General features: G+C 41.6%; 2 protein-coding genes and 1 long non-coding RNA gene across 66 annotated transcripts in view; 2 read left to right on the top strand and 1 right to left on the bottom strand.

Moving 5' to 3' along the window:
- CAMK2D (calcium/calmodulin dependent protein kinase II delta) overlaps nt 1–8792 on the top strand; it is a 139552-nt gene extending 130760 nt beyond the window's left edge. For 13 of the 14 annotated variants that reach the window (XM_083457401.1, XM_083457406.1, XM_083457408.1 and 10 more), the window contains 3 exons: nt 1010–1104; nt 4724–4952; nt 6730–8792. In XM_083457401.1, coding sequence (XP_083313527.1) covers nt 1010–1104; nt 4724–4952; nt 6730–6733 — 328 coding nt within the window. In that variant the 3' untranslated portion in view covers nt 6734–8792. The remainder of the gene's footprint in view (nt 1–1009; nt 1105–4723; nt 4953–6729) is intronic. The other variant, XM_083457405.1, reaches the window with a different exon arrangement.
- A 4267-nt stretch (nt 8793–13059) lies between these two features.
- The window catches only part of LOC310685435, a 36288-nt gene continuing 27186 nt past the window's right edge, over nt 13060–22161 (top strand). For both annotated transcript variants that reach the window (XR_014515252.1, XR_014515253.1), the window contains exon 1: nt 13060–13505. This is a non-coding gene — a long non-coding RNA (uncharacterized lncRNA). The remainder of the gene's footprint in view (nt 13506–22161) is intronic.
- ANK2 (ankyrin 2) overlaps nt 19147–22161 on the bottom strand; it is a 313351-nt gene continuing 310336 nt past the window's right edge. For all 50 annotated transcript variants that reach the window (XM_083456942.1, XM_083456952.1, XM_083456921.1 and 47 more), the window contains one exon: nt 19147–21416. In XM_083456942.1, coding sequence (XP_083313068.1) covers nt 21233–21416 — 184 coding nt within the window. In that variant the 3' untranslated portion in view covers nt 19147–21232. The remainder of the gene's footprint in view (nt 21417–22161) is intronic.

Genomic DNA, 22161 nt, shown 5'->3' with positions numbered 1-22161 from the left:
ATGCATTGTCCCATCCTTAATACGACTCTTGTGAGACAGTCTTAACTAATAGGCTTCACTATGTTGATTACCAACAAGTCTTGTATTTCCCATTCTTGAACAGGATTTCCGTGTGTGGTAGCATCTCTGCTCCATGGGTTCTTGGGACAGATTATCGAGAACCATTTCGATCGGTATTCAGGTCTAGTTTTGGGACTGGGGCAGCTTTGCTCACCTTGTTAGACAGTGTTTTCTAGAAGCTAGACAAGGGGGAGTATGTCCCTGTTGGTTCTGCTGGACCATTGATGATTATCTTGGTAGACCACCTGGTGCGATGAGTTTAGGAGAGACTATTTGGGTTCCAGCCCTCCTTTGAGGATTGGTTCCAGAAAATAGTAAGAACATTAGAAGAGCCTAATCTAGTGATCGGGCAGATGGCATGTCTGGTATGGCATCCTGTTCCAACCAGATGCAAGCAGGAACTGAGTACAAGAGCACTTTCCCATCCTGCAGTTTCCAGCAACTGGTATTCAGAAACATTCTGCCTCTGTTAGTGGTGACAGAGCATAGCTATCATGGCTAGAAGTGATTGTTAGCCTTTACCTCCATGAATGTATGGAATCCTCTTTTAAAGCAATATGTCAGTGGTCACCATTGCCTCCTGTGGAAGTGAGTTCCATAGTTTAACTGTGCAACCGCACAGCCACACTTCTCCAAGCTGCAATGTTCATGGAAATTCTTGCAATCTGACTGGGTTGCAGACCACCAGCAGCAGTGTTAAGCTGCCTGGTCAGGATATCTGAATCCAACCATGGCTGAATCTTCACCATCAGTAAAGATAAAAAATATATCTTGCTCATGTATATTGCTCATTTAACTCTGCAGCACCTAGGGCATAGAACTAAGCATATTTTACACCTTCATGTGGTTTGTTGGTTCCATTGAATCTGGAAGATGACAGTCCAGTCCTCCACTTGGTTGATCTTTAATCTGAATGGCTCTTGAAATGAGTCTTTTCTCCTCCCTGTAGGAAGATCTGTGATCCAGGCCTCACCTCATTTGAACCTGAAGCTTTGGGAAATCTTGTAGAGGGAATGGACTTCCACCGGTTTTACTTTGAGAATGGTATGTTAATAGTAATTCAGATAATTTGAGGTCTTGTGTATCTGGGAGATGTTAAGGACCAGTTGTTGGAAATATTATACTCTTTTGCACTTCGTATTTGTTTGATTAAATGGGGGAAAGCTTCCCAACATTCCCTCTGATCCATGAAATGGGCTTAGAAATTTGAATCACCTGCTCTTTTTTAATTGGAAATACTGGGGATTGAACCCTGGGACCTTTTACATGCAAGTGAACCATGGAAACCTCCCCCTTATTCAGATGAAGTGAGCATGATATGAGTTGTTAGGAAAGTGGCCTCACAACTGCAGGTTTTGCTCCTGACCTAGTAAACTCATTTGTTCCAGTGTCTGAAATTAGGCACTTCTTTGTGTATCAGGAGCCTACAATGCTTCTCTGTCTTGCTATGTGGGCTTTTTTCCACCACATTATATATCTGAAAAGGCCTCCCTGTTTCCAGTTATAAATAAGTAACTGATAGCAAATTGCCTGTGTCCCCCACCACAACAAAGAATTGACACTGCTACAGTGCATTATAGGAAGTATGTGGGATTTGAACAATTTCTTCCTATAGACATAAACATGCAAAGTGCAATCATGCTTTGCAGGTTATGTGGCCACCAAGTGGCAGCCACACCAAATGCAGCATGACCTCAGTTTAGTGTTACGCCTGAATCCCTAAACCATAGCTTCCCAGACTTTCCATGTTGGTGACACACTTTTTAAACATGCATCATTTCGTGACACAGTTATTCAGTTTTACTGGCAAACTGGAGGTTAAGCAAATCCCTTCCCAGCCCCGGGAGGAGCACAGGGAGCATTTTCAGCGACACACCTACACACTGCAGCCGACACACTAACGTGTCGAGACACACAGTTTGGAAAGCTCTTCCCTAAACGATTAACAGGCCCAGTTTCATGACTTGAAATTGGCTTGTTCAAGGAAGCCATAACTAAAATTGTATCCAGTTTGCCAGGTTTCAAAAATGTGACATGTTAAGGTTTCTCGAAAACAAATGAACAATTCCATGCTACTCAGCAGCAGAGGAATTGAGTAAGAGAGAGGAGCATGCAAGCCAGCCGGAGGCTAGGTTCTCTCCCATCACAATAAGCCATGGTTTACTGTGTGTGTTGTGGCATCCAAATGCAGCCACTGAAGAAACATATGTGATTGAATTGTTTCATGGAATTGTTTCTATGCCAAAAAGTCACATGAAGAGGATGTGGAAGTAACCTGTGGCAGCAGCATGGCATTGCAAATAAACAGACTCTGAGGCCCTTATGTTAAATAAATGTTATTAATAATTGTATTTGTTGCTGTTTTAAAAAAAGATCAGTTATTATTGTCCCTCTAAGTAGAATGTGAGTTGTCGCATGTATCTCGAAGAGCAACCATTTGTAAAGCACTAATAGCTTGATTTGTATCTGTACCGTGTGTGTGTGTGTGTGTGTGTGTGTGTGAGTTAAGTCTGTTTTGCTCCGTGAGTGTTGATTTTTTTGTTTACTTCTTTGCTGGAAAAAACAAGGAAGACCTATTTATTAGACAATAACTCCTGTAGAAACCCCCTTATGGTGCCTGCTAAAATCTCATTTGAAATAACTCTGATAAATTTCTTCAGCAAATCTCACTGCCCCTTTAGCAGCAGCTCACTTTACAAGACTGATCTATTGTTATAGTGCTCGAAACACATCAGTGTCCCATAGGGGCTGATTGTTCGTACACTGCAGAGGAATATAAATCCTCTTTTTAAGGTTCAGTGCCTGAGCCACATAAAAGGAACAGAAGCTTCATTTTTACTCAGGAAGGTACATGTTTCCTCGCTGTATATCCACAAGCAAGCTAGTGGAGAAAACACAGCGTTTCTCTTTGGATAACAATCCACTAATGTGTAAATGTGTAAATTATGGTATAAACAGCTTTTTGCTTCTGCATAATAACGGCACCCTGCAGGTCTTGCAAAACAACAACAACAACAAATGCTCTCGTATTTGCATACATGGAGGCAATCCAGCATGCATAGTGGGAAAAAGGATTTCACCCATGGTTGGATCAGTAGATAAGAGAGCAAGCTGTTCTCACTTAACTGTATCCCTGCCCCCCCCCCATCACACTTTGCTCCTTCCTTCCCCCATCATTACTGTTGGCATTATTATACTCTGATGAAGCAGGATACCAGTTGCATATACACACATAAAATGGATGTTAACTTTAATTCGGGCATGTTTTGAACCAGCACCAGTTCTTCTCTAGAAGAGAATTGCCTCGCAAAATAAATAAGGTAGTTGAATTTTCTCATCCATTCAGCTGAGTAAACTTCAGTTTCATACATATTCCTCAATGCCCCTCCCAGGAGAAATAACAGCCTGTACAGAATAAGGGGTGGTGCAGAATTTGTTGGGACTGGAACACAGGAAAAGGGGTTAATTGTTAGTGTGTGAGCTCCAAATCTTGGGGTTCCTTTTCTTTGTCTCAGCAGAGTTCCTCAGAAAGTCTTCCTGTGTCTTTGCAGCAGCAGTCCAGCCCTCTCTTGGTGAATTCCTGTGACAGGAATAGCCACCTCACCCATCCAATTCTTCTCTAAAGTCTTTCTTATTTACATTACAAGTTGCACAACACCACTGGTCTACATATAAAATAAGAAACAGAACTATATCTCTGCTCCGGTTAGAGAGACAGACTCACATATTCTGTCAGACACACTGACTGCCCTGATAAAGACACCTGTTGCAGGGCAGAATTCTCGTTGCTAAGCAGATGTGAAGGATGTGCTTCAAGGCCGTGCTTCAAGGCTCGTTTCAACTTTATTTTGGCAACGCACAATCATTTAATGCCCTGTTGGCATGCCATGGTTCCGGTCCAGATCGCCAGCTGCCCCACAGCAGCTGTGTAAACAACAACACACATTTAAAGCACATTCATGCCACTTTAGCAGTCATGGTTTCCCCCAGGGAATTTTGGCGACTGTGCTTTACCCCTGAGAGAAAGAGCTCTGCTTCACAGCACCTTTTTACAAACTACAGTACCCAGGATTCTGTGAGGGAAGCCCAAATGTATATGTGACCAAACAAACCCAGGCATGTTAAATGCATTTTGACATGTAACCTAAGAATAGGAAGCCCTTTTCAGCCAAGGGACCATATTCCCTCACAGGCAAAATTTCAGGGGGTCATACATGTTAGTCGCTAACCAAGATGTTATTTGGTGGTTGTAAGGATTATTTAGAGAGTTCATTTGAAGCACTTTAAACACTCTCCACATACGATCCATGAATTTTTGCTTCACATGTTAAGTTTTCTCCATTGTCACATCTGTGATCGAGGAATAGATGTTGACGATCACTAGTATGATCAAGGGTCAAGGGTTTTTTTTATTAAAAAAACAAAAAACAAATTTCTGCATCTTCTTTTAATTAATATCTCTGCCTCAGCAAGATTCCGCCTTAATGTAACACATTAACTTCTGTGGACACACAAGCCACACAAAATTCAGTGTATTTTCAACTCCCATTTAGAGCTCAGGAGCTCAGGATCTACATTTTTAGAAGCATGCCCATGTTTTATTCAGGGCTGCATCCCATTTGTGCATTATGAGTTTTATACCATGTGCCATTCCTCCCTGTAGCTTTGTCTAAGAGCAACAAGCCAGTCCACACCATCATCCTGAATCCACATGTCCACCTGGTGGGGGATGATGCTGCCTGCATTGCGTACATACGGCTGACTCAGTACATGGATGGGAGTGGGATGCCCAAGACAATGCAGTCGGAAGAGACGCGAGTCTGGCACCGCCGCGATGGGAAATGGCAGAATGTTCACTTCCACCGTTCAGGATCACCAACAGTACCTATCAAGTGAGTAAAGCATTCTCATCTTCAGTTTGTCGTCTGCCCATCCGTTTAAGAGCTCTTTTCTTTGGCCCCAGTTACTTGTCTTCCAGGCCTATCAGCCAGGTGTCTCTTGAAGGGAGCATAGAGCATTTGATATGCCCAGGCCAAGCAAGTTGCTGACTGCTACTTCCATTTTCTATCTACCTCAGTATGCACCAAATCAGCTTTCGAAACCATTGCAACTGGTTCCTTAGAATTTGCAGCGATGAATCTGCACAAATTCAAGTGCAGAATGAAGCCCACTCAGCTGCTGTAAATACACGTTTCTAATATTATTTAATTTTGGCTGGGTAGTGGCCACAAATTCTCCCTTTATTGAATCAACAAAATGAATCAAAAGCTGCAGCTCCCATCTGCTCTACAGCTTCTGTCTACATGATTACTGTTGAGCCCTTCAGACCAGATTTCCCTAGCCCCATAAGATTGGAGCATGTTACTGAATTCTTCTTTTTGCCTGTTTTTTCCAATATTTATTTAGAACAAATATTATTTTACCAGGGTTTTATGTTTTATCTGCGTTTTTATTACACTTTTATATTGTTTTAGGGTCTTTAGGTTTTATCTTTGTATATGGCTTAGAGATTTTTAAATATTAAGTTGTTTAGAAATACTCCTAATTAATTACTTTTGCTCAGGATCAGTGTATTATCTGCAGTCTGGAAACAACAAGATGCATTGACCAAGATAGCATCAGAGTGTTCAGGCTTTCGGCACACCTTAAATACAGTATAGGCAATTCCCCATTCCTACAAGCCAAAGGGACGGCCAGGTATGGTTTAGGAGGACTCACCAGGGTGCTCACAGTTTTTCGCAATTTTGTGTATGCGCACATGGGCCCGAAACAGAACCCCTGCATAAATGGGGCATCACCTGTATTGCATAGTGGAAACTTGAGTTGTAATTCACAATAGCATGTGATGGACAAAGCTTTGCTTATATCTTTGTCTTGATCAAATCATTATCATGTTGATTTATTTGAATGAGGATGGATGTTATTGAGCAATTCCCTACAAGGGATAAACAAAAAAGGATGCATGGATAATTTGCACCTGTTTGTACTTTTAATAAAGGGACGTGGGTGGCGCTGTGGTGTAAACCACAGAGCCTAGGGCTTGCCAGTTGGAAGGTCAGTGGTTCGAATCCCCGCGACGGGGTGAGCTCCCGTTGCTCAGTCCCTGCTCCTGCCAACCTAGCAGTTCGAAAGCACATCAAAGTGCAAGTAGATAAATAGGTACCACTCCGGCGGGAAAGTCAACGGCATTTCCGTGTGCTGCTGTGGTTTCACCAGAAGTGGCGTAGTCATGCTGGCCACATGACCCAGAAAAACTGTCTGCCGACAAACGTCGGCTCCCTTGGCCAGTAAAGCGAGACGAGCGCTGCAACCCCGAGTCCTTCATGATTGGACTTAACTGTCAGGGGTCCTTTACCTTTACCTACTTTTTATTAAACATTGAGATGTCACAGTAGTTTGAATATGAAAATAGTGATGTATGTAATTTGATTTCTCTGTGTATGTACATATATAAATACACACAAACGCACACAAAATCTTAATGTTTTAGTTTATTTTTTTGGAAATTATGATTTAGCCCCGAAAGTAATATTTCAGCAATTAATGTTAGTCTCTCTCTCTCTCAATCTCTCTCTCTCTCTCTCTCTCTCTCCCCCTCTCCCTCTCCCTCTCCCTCTCCCTCTCCCTCTCCCTCTCTCTTCCTCCCATCTTTCCTCTCACCCCTCCTAGCTAAATGTCTGCGGTGCCACAATCTGTCCTCCACACTCTGCACTTGGTTGGCTACCATCTCGGCCACTCCATTGCCCTCTTCATGCATGTTCTTCGAGTGCATGAAGCTGTGAAGTTTCTACATGTGATACATTTACGATGCATCATTTTGTTGTATATTCCATTGGTACTTTTTGTTTACACTTCAGTGAAGGGAATGGATGTTCCGTGCAAACTGAAAATGGAAGAAAAGAAGACACGGGAGAAAAGAGGGAGGGCAAGTAAAATGCTAGAGAATATACAGAGTATACTTCTCATGCCAGAAGATGAGTAATATCTTCATGTGCAAACTAAGGGAATGAAGGTTAAAAAAATAATCAGTTAACTTTGTTTTAATTTTCACTACTTCTGTTTTCTGGCTCGTTTGACCTTAAAGACAATCTGCATTGCTTTGCTCATAGTAGAAATAATTCCTACTAACAGCACCTTTGTTATTGTAGGACACATGGGTAGAAATACTGGGTTTAGACCAAAGCATTTCTGTAGGCTTTTCCTTCAAGGAGCCATCTTTGTTATGAGTCACTGTAGGTAAACTGGGGGGAAATGGCATAATTTACTGGCTTGACCTTGCTAGAAGTATCTGTCACTGTTCTTATCTGGTCAGCAAATTCAGTTTATTTTTAACAATTTATTTAGCTTTGTAGTTGTAAGTGCAGGGGAAGAGGAGATGTTTTGAAGTATTTTTTCTCATTTGTTCAGAGCCAAGCAGTGAGCACATTAATATGAGATGGGTTTTAGTGGTTAAAAGGGTAAAGTAATGTACAGTACATTTATTAAAGCAAGTTGTAGAGGGTTTTTTAAACTGATGCTCTAGTCAAGATACTCTAGGACAATTAGGCCTTAAAAGCTTAGTATCAGGAGCTTGCTTGTCTTAATTTTCTTTGTAACAGTTTATTAACTGACAAAAAGGAAACTACCAAGAAAACATCTGTTTTCTAATAAAACTGTTATGCTTTTGCCATAATAATTTTATCTATTTTCTCATGGCTCATCAACATCCTTGAACAGTGTGGATTAAAATACTTATTGCAGCTTTATTAACTATTTCCCCCTGTTGCTGCATATATACATGCAAAGTAAGCAGGAAATAAATTCAGTGTCTGTTTAGAACAGATTGCTCAGTTGCCATTTGATTGCTTCTGTTGTGTAGATGTGAAATTATATTCCTGCAAGCATTGCTCCTCTTTAAAAGTTAACAATAAAAATAGGGGTTTTTTTTCCCTTTTGAAAAAAATATATACTTTTGTTTGTTTCTTCTCTTTGGTTAACACTGGGCTACCGGTTTTCTGTAATGGTGTATAGCGCATGATACTTTGATCAATGTTCTTTTTTAGTAAGTTAAATTTACAACTTGCAGCAGCTTGAAATTTTTAAAGCAGACAAAAAAAAAGGTCCTAATTTGTATAACTTTCATTTCTCTGTATTGATTACTAATCAAAAGTGGATCTTATTCCTTACATCTTGATGTTGTTCCTAGTATACATATATATGTTAGAGAAATTTAAGCTTCTCTGGTGATGATTCTTATACAACCCACGGAAATGTTTATAACAAGCATCTACAGTAAATGTCTTGAGCCATATTAACCCGCAAACGGGATCTGTGAAAAGGCACAGTGGCCTCGTGCATTTTGTTTTTTAAAAAAATTAAATCAATTTCTTCTTTTGTGAAGCGGCTTTAGGTGGTATAAGTGTATTTACATTTAACAAAATTAGGTGTAGGATGTTTTTCTTTTCTTTTCTTTCTCTTTCTCTTTTTTACACTTTTTACCATAGCATGTGGTGTTGCCATATTACTCTAGGTCAGGTCTGTTTTCCACACTGAGATGTGAGGGGCAAGGGGGGGGGGATATCATGTGAATTACTTCTCTGCACTCCAACTGAATTACACACCTAACCCTTTGTCATTTTCAAAACACTGCAGTTTACCATGCGACACCATGTATATATATATATATTTCTTGCCATAATGGTAAAGAACTGACTGATATATTTAAGAATTAATAAATTTGTGATTTCTGCTGACACTTGGCTCTCATTGTTTTCATTTGAGAATGTGACGCTTGATTCTGATGTTCAGGCTGTGAGTGCCACTCCTGATGTAGGCAAATTGCACGCGCACATGCACATACATACACATGTGCAAAGAGGGAAATAATGTTGACAGGCTCTGAGGAATCTCAAGTTTTGCAGAAGCAGATTTTAAGTAGGCATTGAAAAGAGTACAGCAAAGACCTTCTTGATGTCTCTGGCAGGGAGTAGTGTAGCAGCTTGCACGCTAAAAGGTAGATTTCTTCCAATGCAGAAGGAGTATTACATGGCACCTGTAGCAGGGCCAGTTCTGCAGATCAAAGCAGTCAAGTGGGCATATATGAAATGAGGTGTTAGAAGAATCAGGTTCCACCCACCCCTCCAATCCTCTCCTATGCACACTGAACTTAATGGGATTTTTTTCTGAATAGGCATTCAGAAAAACATTAAACAGTTCTGTTACTTGGGAGAGGGTTAGGAGTTGGAGAGGGAAGAGGGTCAATATCATATATGGTCATGGGAAAACATTTTTTCCCCATTGTGTCAGTTTGAGATAGCTGCAACTATCCTGCGTTTCTGTGCTTGGCTAAAACTTTCAGTTTGCTGCCATCTGGCGGTCGCTTGCTTGCTATTCCAAGGTTTGGTTTTGGGGAGCATCCAAGTAGATCTTAGGGCCTCTTCCATATGTTTTTTTTTCCCTGGAAAAAAAATTTTTAGCTGATGTAATTTGAGTTCATTTTGCGGTTGTTACCATGAGTTAAGGCAGTAGTTTCAGGAGCCACCATGACTGCGAAAATTGTTGGAAACCGTTCCTGTGTAACACTGGTTGACGTTGTAGATTTATTCACTGAACACCCCACCCCCATCAACGTGAACTTGCAGCTTTCCGTGAAGGAAGAAGGTTGTATGTTTCAAAGCAGTTTAATACATTATTTTTAAAAATAAAAACTTGTCCTAAAGTCCAGAGAAATGAAAAGGTGGTAACAGTAATGCTTGATTGTTAACGTATCTCTTCCCACTCTTCAATTCCTACAGGAGTGTGACTGGATTATAGACTCTCTTGGAACATATTTAACTTTTAAAATAAGTTCAGCATTCATGCTTCTTGGGAAATCATAACTTTATGAAGACGATGCCTCTTCCCCAATCACGCCACCATCTCTCAGGGTACCTTACAAGGAGGCTATGATAATTTTTTCTATTTTTGGTTTCTAATTAACAACAGCAATGCATGTGTTGTCAGCGGGGTGATACCTGGAATCAGTTGTTGTTATTGCTGTTTGTAGCAAACGCACAGTTGCCTAAAATGTGGAATTCCTCCCATCCCTCCTCCATGGTCTCCCCCCCCCCTTGCAAAGAAGAATATTGTGCACCAAATTAAGGCCAGTATGGACAGAACTGAACCAGAGGCATATCTATTTAACCAAATGTGCCAGAGATCTTAGAAGATCAGTGTTGCAACCTCCAAAATGCAAAATAATAGACATGCATTGTTTCTTTCTTTGTTTGTTTTGTTTGTCCATTTGTTGAATTTCTATCCTGCCCTTCCTCCTGCAAACAGTCCAAGGCAGATTAAAACAATGACAATTAAAAACATCTCAGAACAGTTACAATTGCAGTTAAAACTATTCCAATAGCAAATACAATTTAAACCATTCTAAAAGACGTTCTTACCATGAATGCTTGCCATGCTGTTGTGCCTCATTGGCCTGTAATTTGCTTCTTTGGTGGTTATGATAGTGATCTTTGTTAAAATGTTTGCCTCCTAGATAGGAACACAGGAAACTGCCATATTACCAAGTCAGATCAATTGGTCCAGCTAGCTCAGCATTGCCTACCCTGTCTGACTGTGGCTCTCCAGGCTGCCAGGCAGGGGGCCCTCCCAGCCCAACATCAGCTGCAGATGGCACCTGGGATCTCCTGCAAGTACCGTGGATGTCCTACCTCTGAAGTCAGAAGCCTTCATCAGATATTTTGTATACAAAGGGTATGTGTGGATGGATGGATGGATGGATGGATGGATGGGGCATCCATGTTCTACCCCCACAAAAATGGAATCCTATAGTCATGGAGCAACAGTGTAAATAACTGTGTTTAAATATAAACACAGAATATTAAAATCTCGCATTAGGACCCAGCAAGATGACACAGTTTCCAAGGTAAATACATCCATCCAAAATATTTCATGGCTTTTAATAAAAAGTTTGTTACCATGTGAAATGACTGGGGCAAGGGGTACTGTCTTACTGTGAAGGAGTATGACTGTGGAAGACCATTGACCAGCTGCATCTGCTATGCTGTTTTGCCCATCAAAGCCAGTTTCCATCATCTTTGGTACCACCGATGAAGCTCAGGTGAGTGATAGGAGTCTTTTTGGATGGCTTTGAGAAGTTTGATGAAATCTCCTACTGGACTTGCTTTATCTCACCCTCTGTGCCATTGTTTTAGGTACACTAAATCATCCGCTCAGCCTGCTGGACCCTGTCTTTGTATTCAGGGGAAGTCATGCATGCATGCAAAGACAGGCTCTGGTGGATTGAGCAGGCAAGATGAATAGTGGGTCCAATGGTGAAGAAGGCAGTTTCTGCAGGTGCTGTAGAGGGAAACGTGGGGCAGATGGGGCTCATCAACCTGGGAAGGTAGCCCATCTAGGGGAAGGAAAACTGATCCTAAACCTCTGCTGCCTTGTGAGATACCTTTGGGAGAAGAAAAGGCTAAGGAGTAAACCCTGCAGAAATCCAGAGTGGAGTCCCTAAGATGGTTGGATGGTGTCTTGTACGCCTCCTTCCAGCAACTCCTGCATCCAAGCTGGTGCTAGATGTATTGCTCTGCTTTCCTTTGGACCACTTCAGTGAGGCTGAGGGGGGTCTTTCCATCTGAGCAGCCCAGGACCTCCACATGCCCTGCCCAGGTTTGCATCCTGAAGAGGTCACTCTGGGGTTTGGCTTCATCCACAGAGGCACACTCCATTGTCTTTCAAGACAGACAGGTGCCAACAACAAGAATGTGCAGCTTTCATTGCTCACATGTAGCTTGCAAAGAAACTCTGGGCTTTTCCCATTAAAAGCCCTTTCCAGAACCATTTATCTTTGACTGAACTCTCCTCTTGGTTGGATGCAATACACATAATTTGCTTGTTTGGGTTTGCTCCCTGGCGCCTAAACTGGGAGTGATCAGTCTCCCTCCTACAACAGAACACATTAGAGAGAACAGCCATCACTTGTGAGACCATTTATTATAGTGCCTCTGTTTTTATTGTCAATGGCCCTGACAGCATTGTTTATTTTGCTTCTGTGCTCAGCACCCATAAATGCATATAGATAAAGCTGTGGAAATGTGTTTGTTTTCCTCTCCTTTGCTGACAGCCAGTCTGGCTCCTGTCTTTGGCTTTTCAACCACGTGAATAGCAAAATTGCTCCTTTTCCAGGACTACTTTACAGAAACTATGCAAATGTTCCAGACCAGAATTTACTTGCTTGAGCTGCTGCTGTAGTGGCTGGCGGTCAACTACTGACCCATAGACTTCAAGGGGGGAATACCCAATATAAAGTTTAACATGTGTATTAACTGAATGTAAAACAACAGTCCTCCTGCACTGGACAAATCCTGCCCAGTGCTCTGTTTCCAACAGTGCTAAGCCTACTGCTTCCAAATTAGTAATTGGTGCTGACCACACAATACACACACACACACACACACACACACACACACACACTTCTCTTATGGGGGCAGAAAATGATACCAAAAGCATGATTGCCTTTTAGTGGTTCTGTGTAAGATCCAAGCAAAACAACTCCTTTGGAAGTAAACCGAATCATTGCAGGACCATTGCAAGCCTGATAGATTGTTAATGTTAACGTGTTCATTATGAGATAATTTTCCATTAACCGATAAATGTGTTTCAGGAGTATCTCCTTGATATCAGGGTCATAAACTGAAACTGCTTATTAGATGAAATGTTATAATCCTCTAGAGAACCTTTTCCCAATCTAGTGCCTTCCTGATGTTATTGATCACAACCCTCATCCCTGGCTGGGTCTGACGAGTTGTAGTGCAAAAGATCTGGAGGGCAGCAGGTTAGAGAAGGTTGGCCTTGAGCCAGTGGTGCACTCTGGGTAGGACTTTGGACTAGAAATCAGTGCACCACTGTCTAAGGCTGAGTCATATGTTAGAGTAGAATGGTTGGTCTCCCCACCCCCACCCCCATGGCTATCTTTCACGCCTGTTCAGAAGGATCAAGTAAAATAGCCAGAACATAAGTTCATGTCAGTGTTGTCAAACCACGACAACATATGCAGCTGAAGTGGAAACTTCCAGCATGAGTCACTGATCCTGTTGTTTCAGTGGTCAGGGGATTGTTGTGAAAATATGCAAGAGGAATTGTTAACCCTCCATATCCCCATAAGCAGCAGTGATTCTAATGCTGACTCCTGCTGACTTGATTGCTGGCAGAAGGGCTTCTGTTCTCAGAGATAACCCAGCTGTAGGTTAATTACTGTGCTTGCCTGCTGGCCTAGATCATGAGACACCCAAGCCAGGTGAAGTTAATTACAGTAAAGCCAGGTGAAGGTAGCTTAAAAAATCACAGGGCCTGAACCAGAGAGAAAGGAGCTTCGAAGCAGGCCTAAGCTGAAATAAGTGCTGCATAGCCTGGCTGGACAGGTCTTCACTGCTACCTCCCTGGAGCTCCATGAAGATTGAAGTTTGGTTAGTATTCTATCTTTGTATGAAGGAGGGCTTGTTTGCCTGGTACCATTTTGTAAAGAAGGGTCTGGTATGTTAGTTTATCCTATTTTTGTGTCTTGGCATGTTTGGCTATTCAATTCTTGTGTCTAGTGTAAAGGAGAGGATCTGTATCATTGAGTGTGATGAGGCCTGCTGCTTAGTGATTTCAGGCTGCCTTCACTACTTGTGTTTTGTGTTTGCTTCAATACAGAACCCTTCTGCCTCTGGCAAGACAGGAGTGATGTAGGAAACAAAGAAATGGGTACATTTCTTTTAACACTGAGGTAGGATGCAAATGTAATTGGCTGGTGCAGTGTTTTCTGTATTAGCTTCAGTTTCTATAGTTGAAAAAAGCATTCCTTCAGAGAGTCTGTAGGATGCTGAACGTTCCACCAGCTGCAAGGAGGGGGAGATTCAAAATCCATTTTCTTGGTGTAATTTGTGAAGCTCTGCTAAATGTGTTGCTATTTTCTGCCCTGCTCTGACACAGAGACAATAAAGCGAGCCTGCCATGGAAATTAGGAGCAGGCCTCAAGACTTGTAGGAAGTAATGCAGTGCAGCACAAAAGAGGCCATAAATCAGCTGGAAACAACCACTTGGTACTAATGGCTCATTTGTTTGGACTTCTCTTTTGATGGTGGCCGCCTTCTGCTGAGATGAGGGCCAGGAGAATAATGTCTGCCAAAGGGTATATTTTAAGCAAGCCAATAATGAGAGCCACTGGCTTGCCATGGAGATTCCACTCGGGAACCTGCTTTGTAATCTGAGATTGCAGCAGAGAAAAATCAAGCATTTTGGAAAGGCAGCATGCACTGTCTTGCAGTGCCACCTGCCTTCTCAAGGACCTGTTAGCAACCTTGATAAGTCAATAGCTAGCATTCATGGAAAGAGATGGGTTAGATCCAAATGCATCTGATATTCCAGGTTCTGTAGCTTTCAGATTGTGAGTCTGAAAGTCGTTCCGATTCTGAAGGTCATTCTGTGAGTCAAAGCATTTGGTCGGACAATAATTTCCTGAGCTTTTTATGCTTCAGGTGAGGGGTTACACCAGTGAGAGCCCGTGTGGTGTAGTGGTTAGAATATCGGACTAGGACTTGGGAGACCAGGGTTCAAATCCATGAAACTTGCCAGGTGACCTTGGCCCAATAGGAGTCTCTCAGCCTAACGGAACAACCTCACAGGGTTGTTGTTAGGATAAAATGGGTGTGTGTGTATCACCTTGAGCTCTTTGGAAGAAAGGTGGGTTAGAAATATGATTGATTATATATATTGCTGTGAATGTGTATCAAGAAGACAGAACGAGAACTCTGACATGCTAATTTTCTTCAATGTGGGCCTTTTGTTTTAAAATGCAAGAGATTATATATCATGTGAGTATTTGCATGCAGTTTTGGCTAATGTACACTTTTTTATCAATTTTCCCCAATACACATTTTTATGTTATTTTCACAAATGTAGGCACACTTTCCCCTAATATACACAGACTGCCCAAGAGCTGAGCTGAATCTCATCTATAAGTAGTAGATTCCTCCAATATCCTGACTTTTAACAGCTGTTATAGGAAAGCAATCCCATTTTCACCTCACTTTTGCTTTGTAATGCTACTTTCATGCGCTTCAAAGAACTGGATGGATGCAATCTTGCAGACTGTCATGCCAAAGACATTATGTGTGAGCCATGTGTTTGCCATTTCCAGACACCATTCTCCTGCCCCAAGATCACAGAAATGGGGTAAATTGCACATACCTATTTGGAACAGTGCAAAAAGGTCAGCCTGTTCTCTCTCCCTAAAAAGGTTTAAGCTACAGGATCACTCGCAAAATTCTGACCGAGAGGCACTCTTTAATATTCTGCGAAACATTGATGGGGGCTGTTTAAATAAGCTGAAATAAAACAGAATGGTTCATATGCGAACCTTTGGCACATAGCAAAGTAGTTCCTTCAGGCAGTGTTGATCTTCTAGAGCGCAAGCTGGGTCTGAACGTGATAATTCCATTGGCATTGAGAGAATGATGTGTCTCACTTCTGAAACCTGTCCAATGGCTGTTTATTCACAGTGAGCTGATTTATTTGCAGTGATTTGGAGCTGATTGCTTTCTGGTGACAAATACACCGCTGCTAGCCTCTTTCTGCTAGGTAAATGTCATTTGTAATTGTAGCAGTCTACCTCGCTCATTCCTATAGTGCTGCACTTTGTGTTTTCTGGTAACGATGCTGGTGAAGTTAGCAAGAAATAGACACATCATTTGAATCGCCACCGTTCATCAAACTTGTTCTTAATAGTCGAGTAACTTTACTCCAGGGTGGGAAACCTGTGGCCCTCCATATCATAGAATTGTAGAGTTGGAAGAGACCCTGAGGATCATCTAGTCTAACCCCCTGCAATGCAGGAATATGCAGCCATCCCATACGGGGATCGAACCTGCAACCTTGGGCATTGTCAGCACCGTGCTCCTTGTTGGATGTCAGCTCCCATCACCCCCAGCCAGCGTAGCCAAAGGTCCCCCTATCCCTTTCTTGTCTGGAAAGTCTTAATTCTGTTTGCAATGAATGATAAGGTATATTTCAAGCTGATGTTCTGGGTTTGTCTGTGCAGCTGTCATTCATCAAACCGGAATGACCAAGGTCATATCCGCTATTGGCATTTGGCTCAGAACTTTATTACTTCAATCCCTTTCTTCAGCTTGCTGAAGAACTGTCCCTTCTTCTTGCATTTTATTCTGCTCTTGGTATATCCCATTAGTGTTTGTGCTTTTGGGTGCCCTCCCAGTCTGCTCTTTTCATTCTGAAGCCTGCTCTTTTCATTCATGCTTTCCTCTGGAAACCTGTAGTGTCCATTTCCACCATTTTGGAAAGGGTGAGGCTTCCCACCCCACTGACCATGTCCACAATTGCTCAGCTCTCTACATATTGTGTCCCACAGAGCAATATAAACAAGGGTCATGGGCAGTTCTGATGCAGCTGTATGCTGTACTCTACCAAATATTAAATGATGTAATATTTTAAAGACTAAAATGTTTATAAGAGATAGGAGAACATTGAGGTTGTCTTTGGCTGTGAGGAGTTGACATTTGCAGGAAAGTGGGATTTTTTTCTCTCTCGAGTTCTTAGAACAGCTGAGTGATGAGCAATGCTTTTAGGCAGAGAAGGGGTCTGCCACCAGAGCTTTCCTTGTTGCAGTGGCAGAGAGCTCTGTGGCATTAATCCACAGCTGTAGGAAATGACATGCGCTGAGCTAAGGGCAGCCTTGGATCTGCAGCATCTCAAGTTTGCTTGCTCCTCCGATGCATATACAGACAGACACAGGTAGAATAATTATACCAGTCCCGGAGCTGTTGTGCTGTTTTCAATCCCATGGGGGGGGGGGATGATAGATTTTTGAAATGACAACTAACTTAGCAATTCATAGTTAGTGGGATAGCAAAAGTTGCTGTATGCCTTTATGTGGCTAGGAGCTACTCATGAAATCTGTTGCACTCTGTGAGATCATGTGAAAGTTCAGCAAGATCTTGCTGGAAATTGGTGCCACTTCTCTGCTTTGGGAGTTTATGCCACTTGAGGTGGTTGGTTCACTCCTTTTCCTGGCCTATACTGAGTGTAGGAACATGCTGCCCTGTCCACTTCACCCTCCCTCACAGACCACGTGCACCCCCCCCCCGTGGACCATTTTGACAGCAGTTGTGGACACCTACCTGTCAATCACCTAACATCTAAGGATGAATCAGCAGACTTAAACTATTCTGCTAGTTGCTCCTTTGCCTGTGTGGCTTGTCATCCTTTTTAAAGAGGAGATGACTAAAAAATCTGCACATAGTATTTATCACAGTTGATTTATGCAGAAGATGTGGTGTCCGTTCGTTCCATTCTTCATGGTTCACATTCTGCTGAAGGAGATGTTTTCAACGGGTCACCTACCATGACTCATCTCTTGTGCCTGAGGGGAGTTGCAAGTAATCCAGCAACAGAGAAGTTAATTTCCCCCCTCTCCCTTTCAATTACCAACATGAGCACCACACTTTATTTGCTATTTTATTGCTTCTTATCTCTTGTAGCATGAGATCAATTTGTCAGTCTATTTGTAAAATATGTATCTACAGGATTGGCCGTGCTTTTATTAACATCTTTCCCCATGTTATTAATGACTATTAGACGCACTGGACCATAAGACGCACCTAGTTTTTAGGGGAGGAAAACAAGAAATAAGAAAGCAACACAGCGCACGGCTAAGGCTCCGCCAAGAGCTGCGCTCCCTTTAAAGAGCGCGTGGAGTGTGTGTGCGGCTCTTCGGGGCTTTTCCCTCCTCGGGGAGGGAGCCCTTCTCCCTCCTCGGGGAAAAGCCCCAAAGAGCCGCACACATGCTCCACACGGCTCCTTAAAGGGAGTGCTGAGCAGAGCCTCCCGCCTGCATTCGCTCCATAAGACGCACACACATCTCCCCTTACTTTTTAGGAGGGGAAAAGCGCGTCTTATAGAGCAAAAAATACGGTATATAACTCAGAACAATTATATTATCATTAATCAGATGTGGCACAAATGTTTGTTTGCCTGCAGGAAAATGACAAATGAACATATGAAACCGCCTTCTACAAAGGATGACACTAGTCCAGTATTTTTTGTCCTCTGATTTGGCTCTCCAAAATCTCAGGCCTCTCCCACACCTTTTAACTGGAGATGGAATATCTTGAGTAGTATATTCAAAGCATATGCCACTGAGCGATGACCTCTCGCTCTTTCTAGTGTCTAAGTGCCCCTGCACATGTTGACTCCCACTGGTGATTGCAGACAGGTATTCTTGCCAACCACTACATATATTCTGGGATAGATCTTTTGATATTTGCCGTGCTTCCCTGTCTTTCAAAAGCATCAGAGCACCTGACCCTCTCAAAAAAAAAGGGGGGGGGAGTTGGTTATGCTTCTGTAACTATGCGGGAGTTTTCCCACACATAATACCTTTTCATGGAGAACAGTGCAACTGTGATTCTAATGTCAATGCTTCTAAAGCATCTTAGTATAAGCCCCCAAAATCATGGAAAAGAGGAAACATTTGCCTGTGGGATCATGCACATTCTGTGGGTTGCCTATTGGGATTCATGCATAGGAGGGAATGTCTGCAGTTTACCCGTCAAGTTGATGTTACCATCTTCATAAAAGAGTTACCATCTGGATAGCTCAGTTGGTTAGAGAGTGATGCTGATAATGCCAAGGTTGCAGGTTCAATCCCTGTATGGGACAGCTGCCTATTCCTGCATTACAGAGGGTTGGACTAGATGGTCCTCAGGGTCCCTTCCAACTCTATGGCTTATCTATGTCAGAACAATTGGCAAACAATGAAACAAAACACACACATGACATCATTTCTGGAATATAACCACCATGCCTAGTAAGTAATGCACTGAAGCTGCTACCAATAAGACAACATCAAGATCCATTCTTTTATGAACGGAAAGCAATACACAGTGTCTTCTGTTTCCTATACTTTAAATTAAACAACCAAATTCGATTCTTGGTTATGCAGAGGTAATAATGATAGTTGTAATAATATGTAGAGGTTGCTAAGTTTGCCATTTTGCACCTAAATCAGCCCTGCTAAACTTGTACCAAAGAAAGGCATACAATTAGTGCTACATTTAACACTTGTACATTTTTATTTAATTAAATCAGCCATTGTACACGTTGCAGCTATGTATTGTTAGTGTTGTTGTTTTGTTTTGTCTTTTTTAAAATCTTTTTAACTAATACATGCCCTCATAGATATATTCAGTTAGTGTTATCACCATGGGAACAAGATGCTGACTCATCAACTTAAAATCACTTCTTCTCACAGTATTCAAGTTCTCTGATAACACAGCAAAAAATCAAAACCGATAAAGGAGGATAGCCATTATGCTGTTACACAGAACATCATCTGCACCGCAAAGTACACAACAGAAATGCGTTTCTTTTAGAGCCCCAGTCTTGAAGGTCAACCAGTGATGTTCTTGACAATGAGAAATGAGCTATTGTGTGTCCTGAAATGGGTCTCCTTCCATTTTGGCAGTCACAAGTGCTTGGTAACCAAATAGAAAAATGTTAGAATGGCACTTTGGGTAGCTTTTTAGCAAGTGGCCAAACACCCTAAAACGTTTCCTTTCTCTCCACATGGTTAGTTAAATGAAGAGGTGCCATTTGTAACATTTATTTTCGGTATTCTGAGCACTGAGTCAATTATTATTATTATTTTTTACAAGAAGGAAAATCTGGCTAGGTTTTGAAAAATATCAACCCTGGAGGACTTGACTCATCCTTGTTGAATATACTTTGTCTTTATCAAATAACTGATTCAAAATGTATATCATTTTATATGTATATATATAATATATATAATTACATATATATGTTAAAATGCAACAGAGCTCCAGACCACTATTAGAATTAGGTACAGACCACAGAATAATTCCAGAGTCGCATATGCCCTTCTTGGAAAAATCAAAGTGCAGACATTTACATGATGATTCCTGAAAGTTGGTTAAGGAATATAAATAAAACGACAACAAAAAAACAAATGCCCAATGGATTCATATCCCTCCATAAGCAAATCTCTGAAGAACAATCTCAAATGGAAGGTTAAGCTCCGCTCGCTCAGTGCTGAGAGAGATAATCTGTTGACATGGTTACAAGAGGGTTGAGATTGTGTTTCCCAATGCCACATGCATAAACCAGGTTAAGAGACAGTCTTGATAGAATGTGATAAATTTAGAGTAACCTTTCTTAAGAGTGGGAAAGGGTTTCTTTTCCCTTATCAAGTTATCTACAGTGCAGTGGCCAGCAGGAATAACCACCAATAAGACAGCGTGGTTTGCTAAAGCAGTGATGAAAACAGGAAATTACAGGAGTTAGAGCTTTTTTGTTTGTTTGTAATGCACCTTGCCTCTTGTTCCAGTCTAAAAGATTTGAATACAGTATGCAAATGTGCCACAGATATAGCTGCTAGCAAGTTATATCTAACTGGGTATTTATTTCTTCAGGAATTCTTTAGGTGGCTTCCCAGGAGTCATAAAGCAGGGGTGGCTGCATTCAGCTGGCAACAGCTGGAGTTTGAGGTTTCAGCCTGACTCTCAGAAACTTTCAAGTCAAGGAGATCAACAAACTGGAAGTCCTATAAACATGGGAGGCTGACATGCTTCCTTCTCAGTAGATCCATGTTGTATATTCAACGGAAGAGTAATTAATCGCTCTTCAACAGTTTCAACAGACCGTGTAGTTCTCAATCCTAAAAGTAGTCACGAAAGGCAGTGTTTCTTTCTTTCAGTCTTGTGAGTCCAAGCACTTTAGCTATTTACAGGTTAATGTTAGCATCCCTTTTTTAAAAAAATGCACATACATTGTGATTTGAAGAGGCCTGTGGAAGAAGCTATGTTTGTATGGATCGGATGCAGAAGCAAAGGAACAACAAAGATGGCAATCTTGACAAGTTTCCAGTATAGCACAAAGTCAATGACTTTTAGTAGACAAACCATCCCAAATGAAGGATGCTATCTTTGGTCACAAATTAGCTTACAGATATTTGAAAAGAAAAAAGAAAAGAAAAACAACCCTATACTATATGCCAAGTCGAAATGTTAGTGTCCTCTAGTGATTATGTTATGTCATCTACAGCAAAAGAAGAAAGTGAATTCTGGATATTGAATGGATATGTGTGTTGGTCTGTGGGTGAGATTTTAGCAGCATCTCATTTGGCCTCTTTCTTCCACTCATCTTTGCAGAAATGTCTCAGTAGTTGCTGGAGGTCATGCTGAAGGTCATCCCGGGGTAGTGCTTCTGGTGTGTCCTCCAGCAGTTCCACATGAATACGGTTTCCATACTGGTCCTTAACCACAGTCCTCTTCTGGGTACTGGCTTTACTCATTGTTGTCCTGCAGGAAAATGATGGGTAAAGAGTGAGCAATCGTAGCATATGCTAAGAAGGAAATGGAATTTCCCTTTTCTAATAATAATGTTTTTGAGACATAATAGGTCCAGTGAAATTGACTGCAGCAAGGATATGGATGTGAGCTGCCTTAACTATTCTAATAGAAAGGTGGAATATAACAACAATAATGAAATTTTATTATTGATACTGATGCTAATAATACCACCAATGAAAGCTTGTACCACAATATAATTTTTAACTTCAAATGAACAAAATTGTTCATTTTTTTGTTTTGTTTTTTAACATGGTAAGATGCCCACCTTCTGGAACTGGGCCTTAAAAACACATGCTTCCATGCACAGCCATTAAAAAAGCTTGAAATAACCATGCAAGCCTTTTCAGGGTGCTAAACCTAGCATGATGATAAGTAAATCATGTTTGTTAAATATTTCTACTGCATCTGCTCTCCATGCTGATTTACCTTCACCAGTTAAGACCCATGCTATCCTTAGCCGTGAACCGCTTAATACTGTTCTCACACAGCTTCCACTAATCACAGACAAGAGCTTATAGACTGTATTCACTCTAGCATTTTGTCCTGTTGACTAGGCTAACTCCAAAATTTATAATATACTTGCACTTAGGAAGTACTTCGTTAGAACTGTCAACTGTCCCCAGACATGGAGTAAGGGCAGAAGATGCAGCCACCTTGCTGACATAAGCCAGTCTGCCTTGACTCAGTGCCTGGA

The sequence above is a fragment of the Podarcis tiliguerta genome (genome assembly GCF_965153285.1).
Source record: "Podarcis tiliguerta genome assembly, chromosome: 9".
Classification (NCBI taxonomy): Eukaryota; Metazoa; Chordata; class Lepidosauria; order Squamata; family Lacertidae; genus Podarcis; species Podarcis tiliguerta.
Note: the sequence above shows the minus strand (reverse complement) of the source record. Positions and strands in the feature narration are given on the sequence as shown.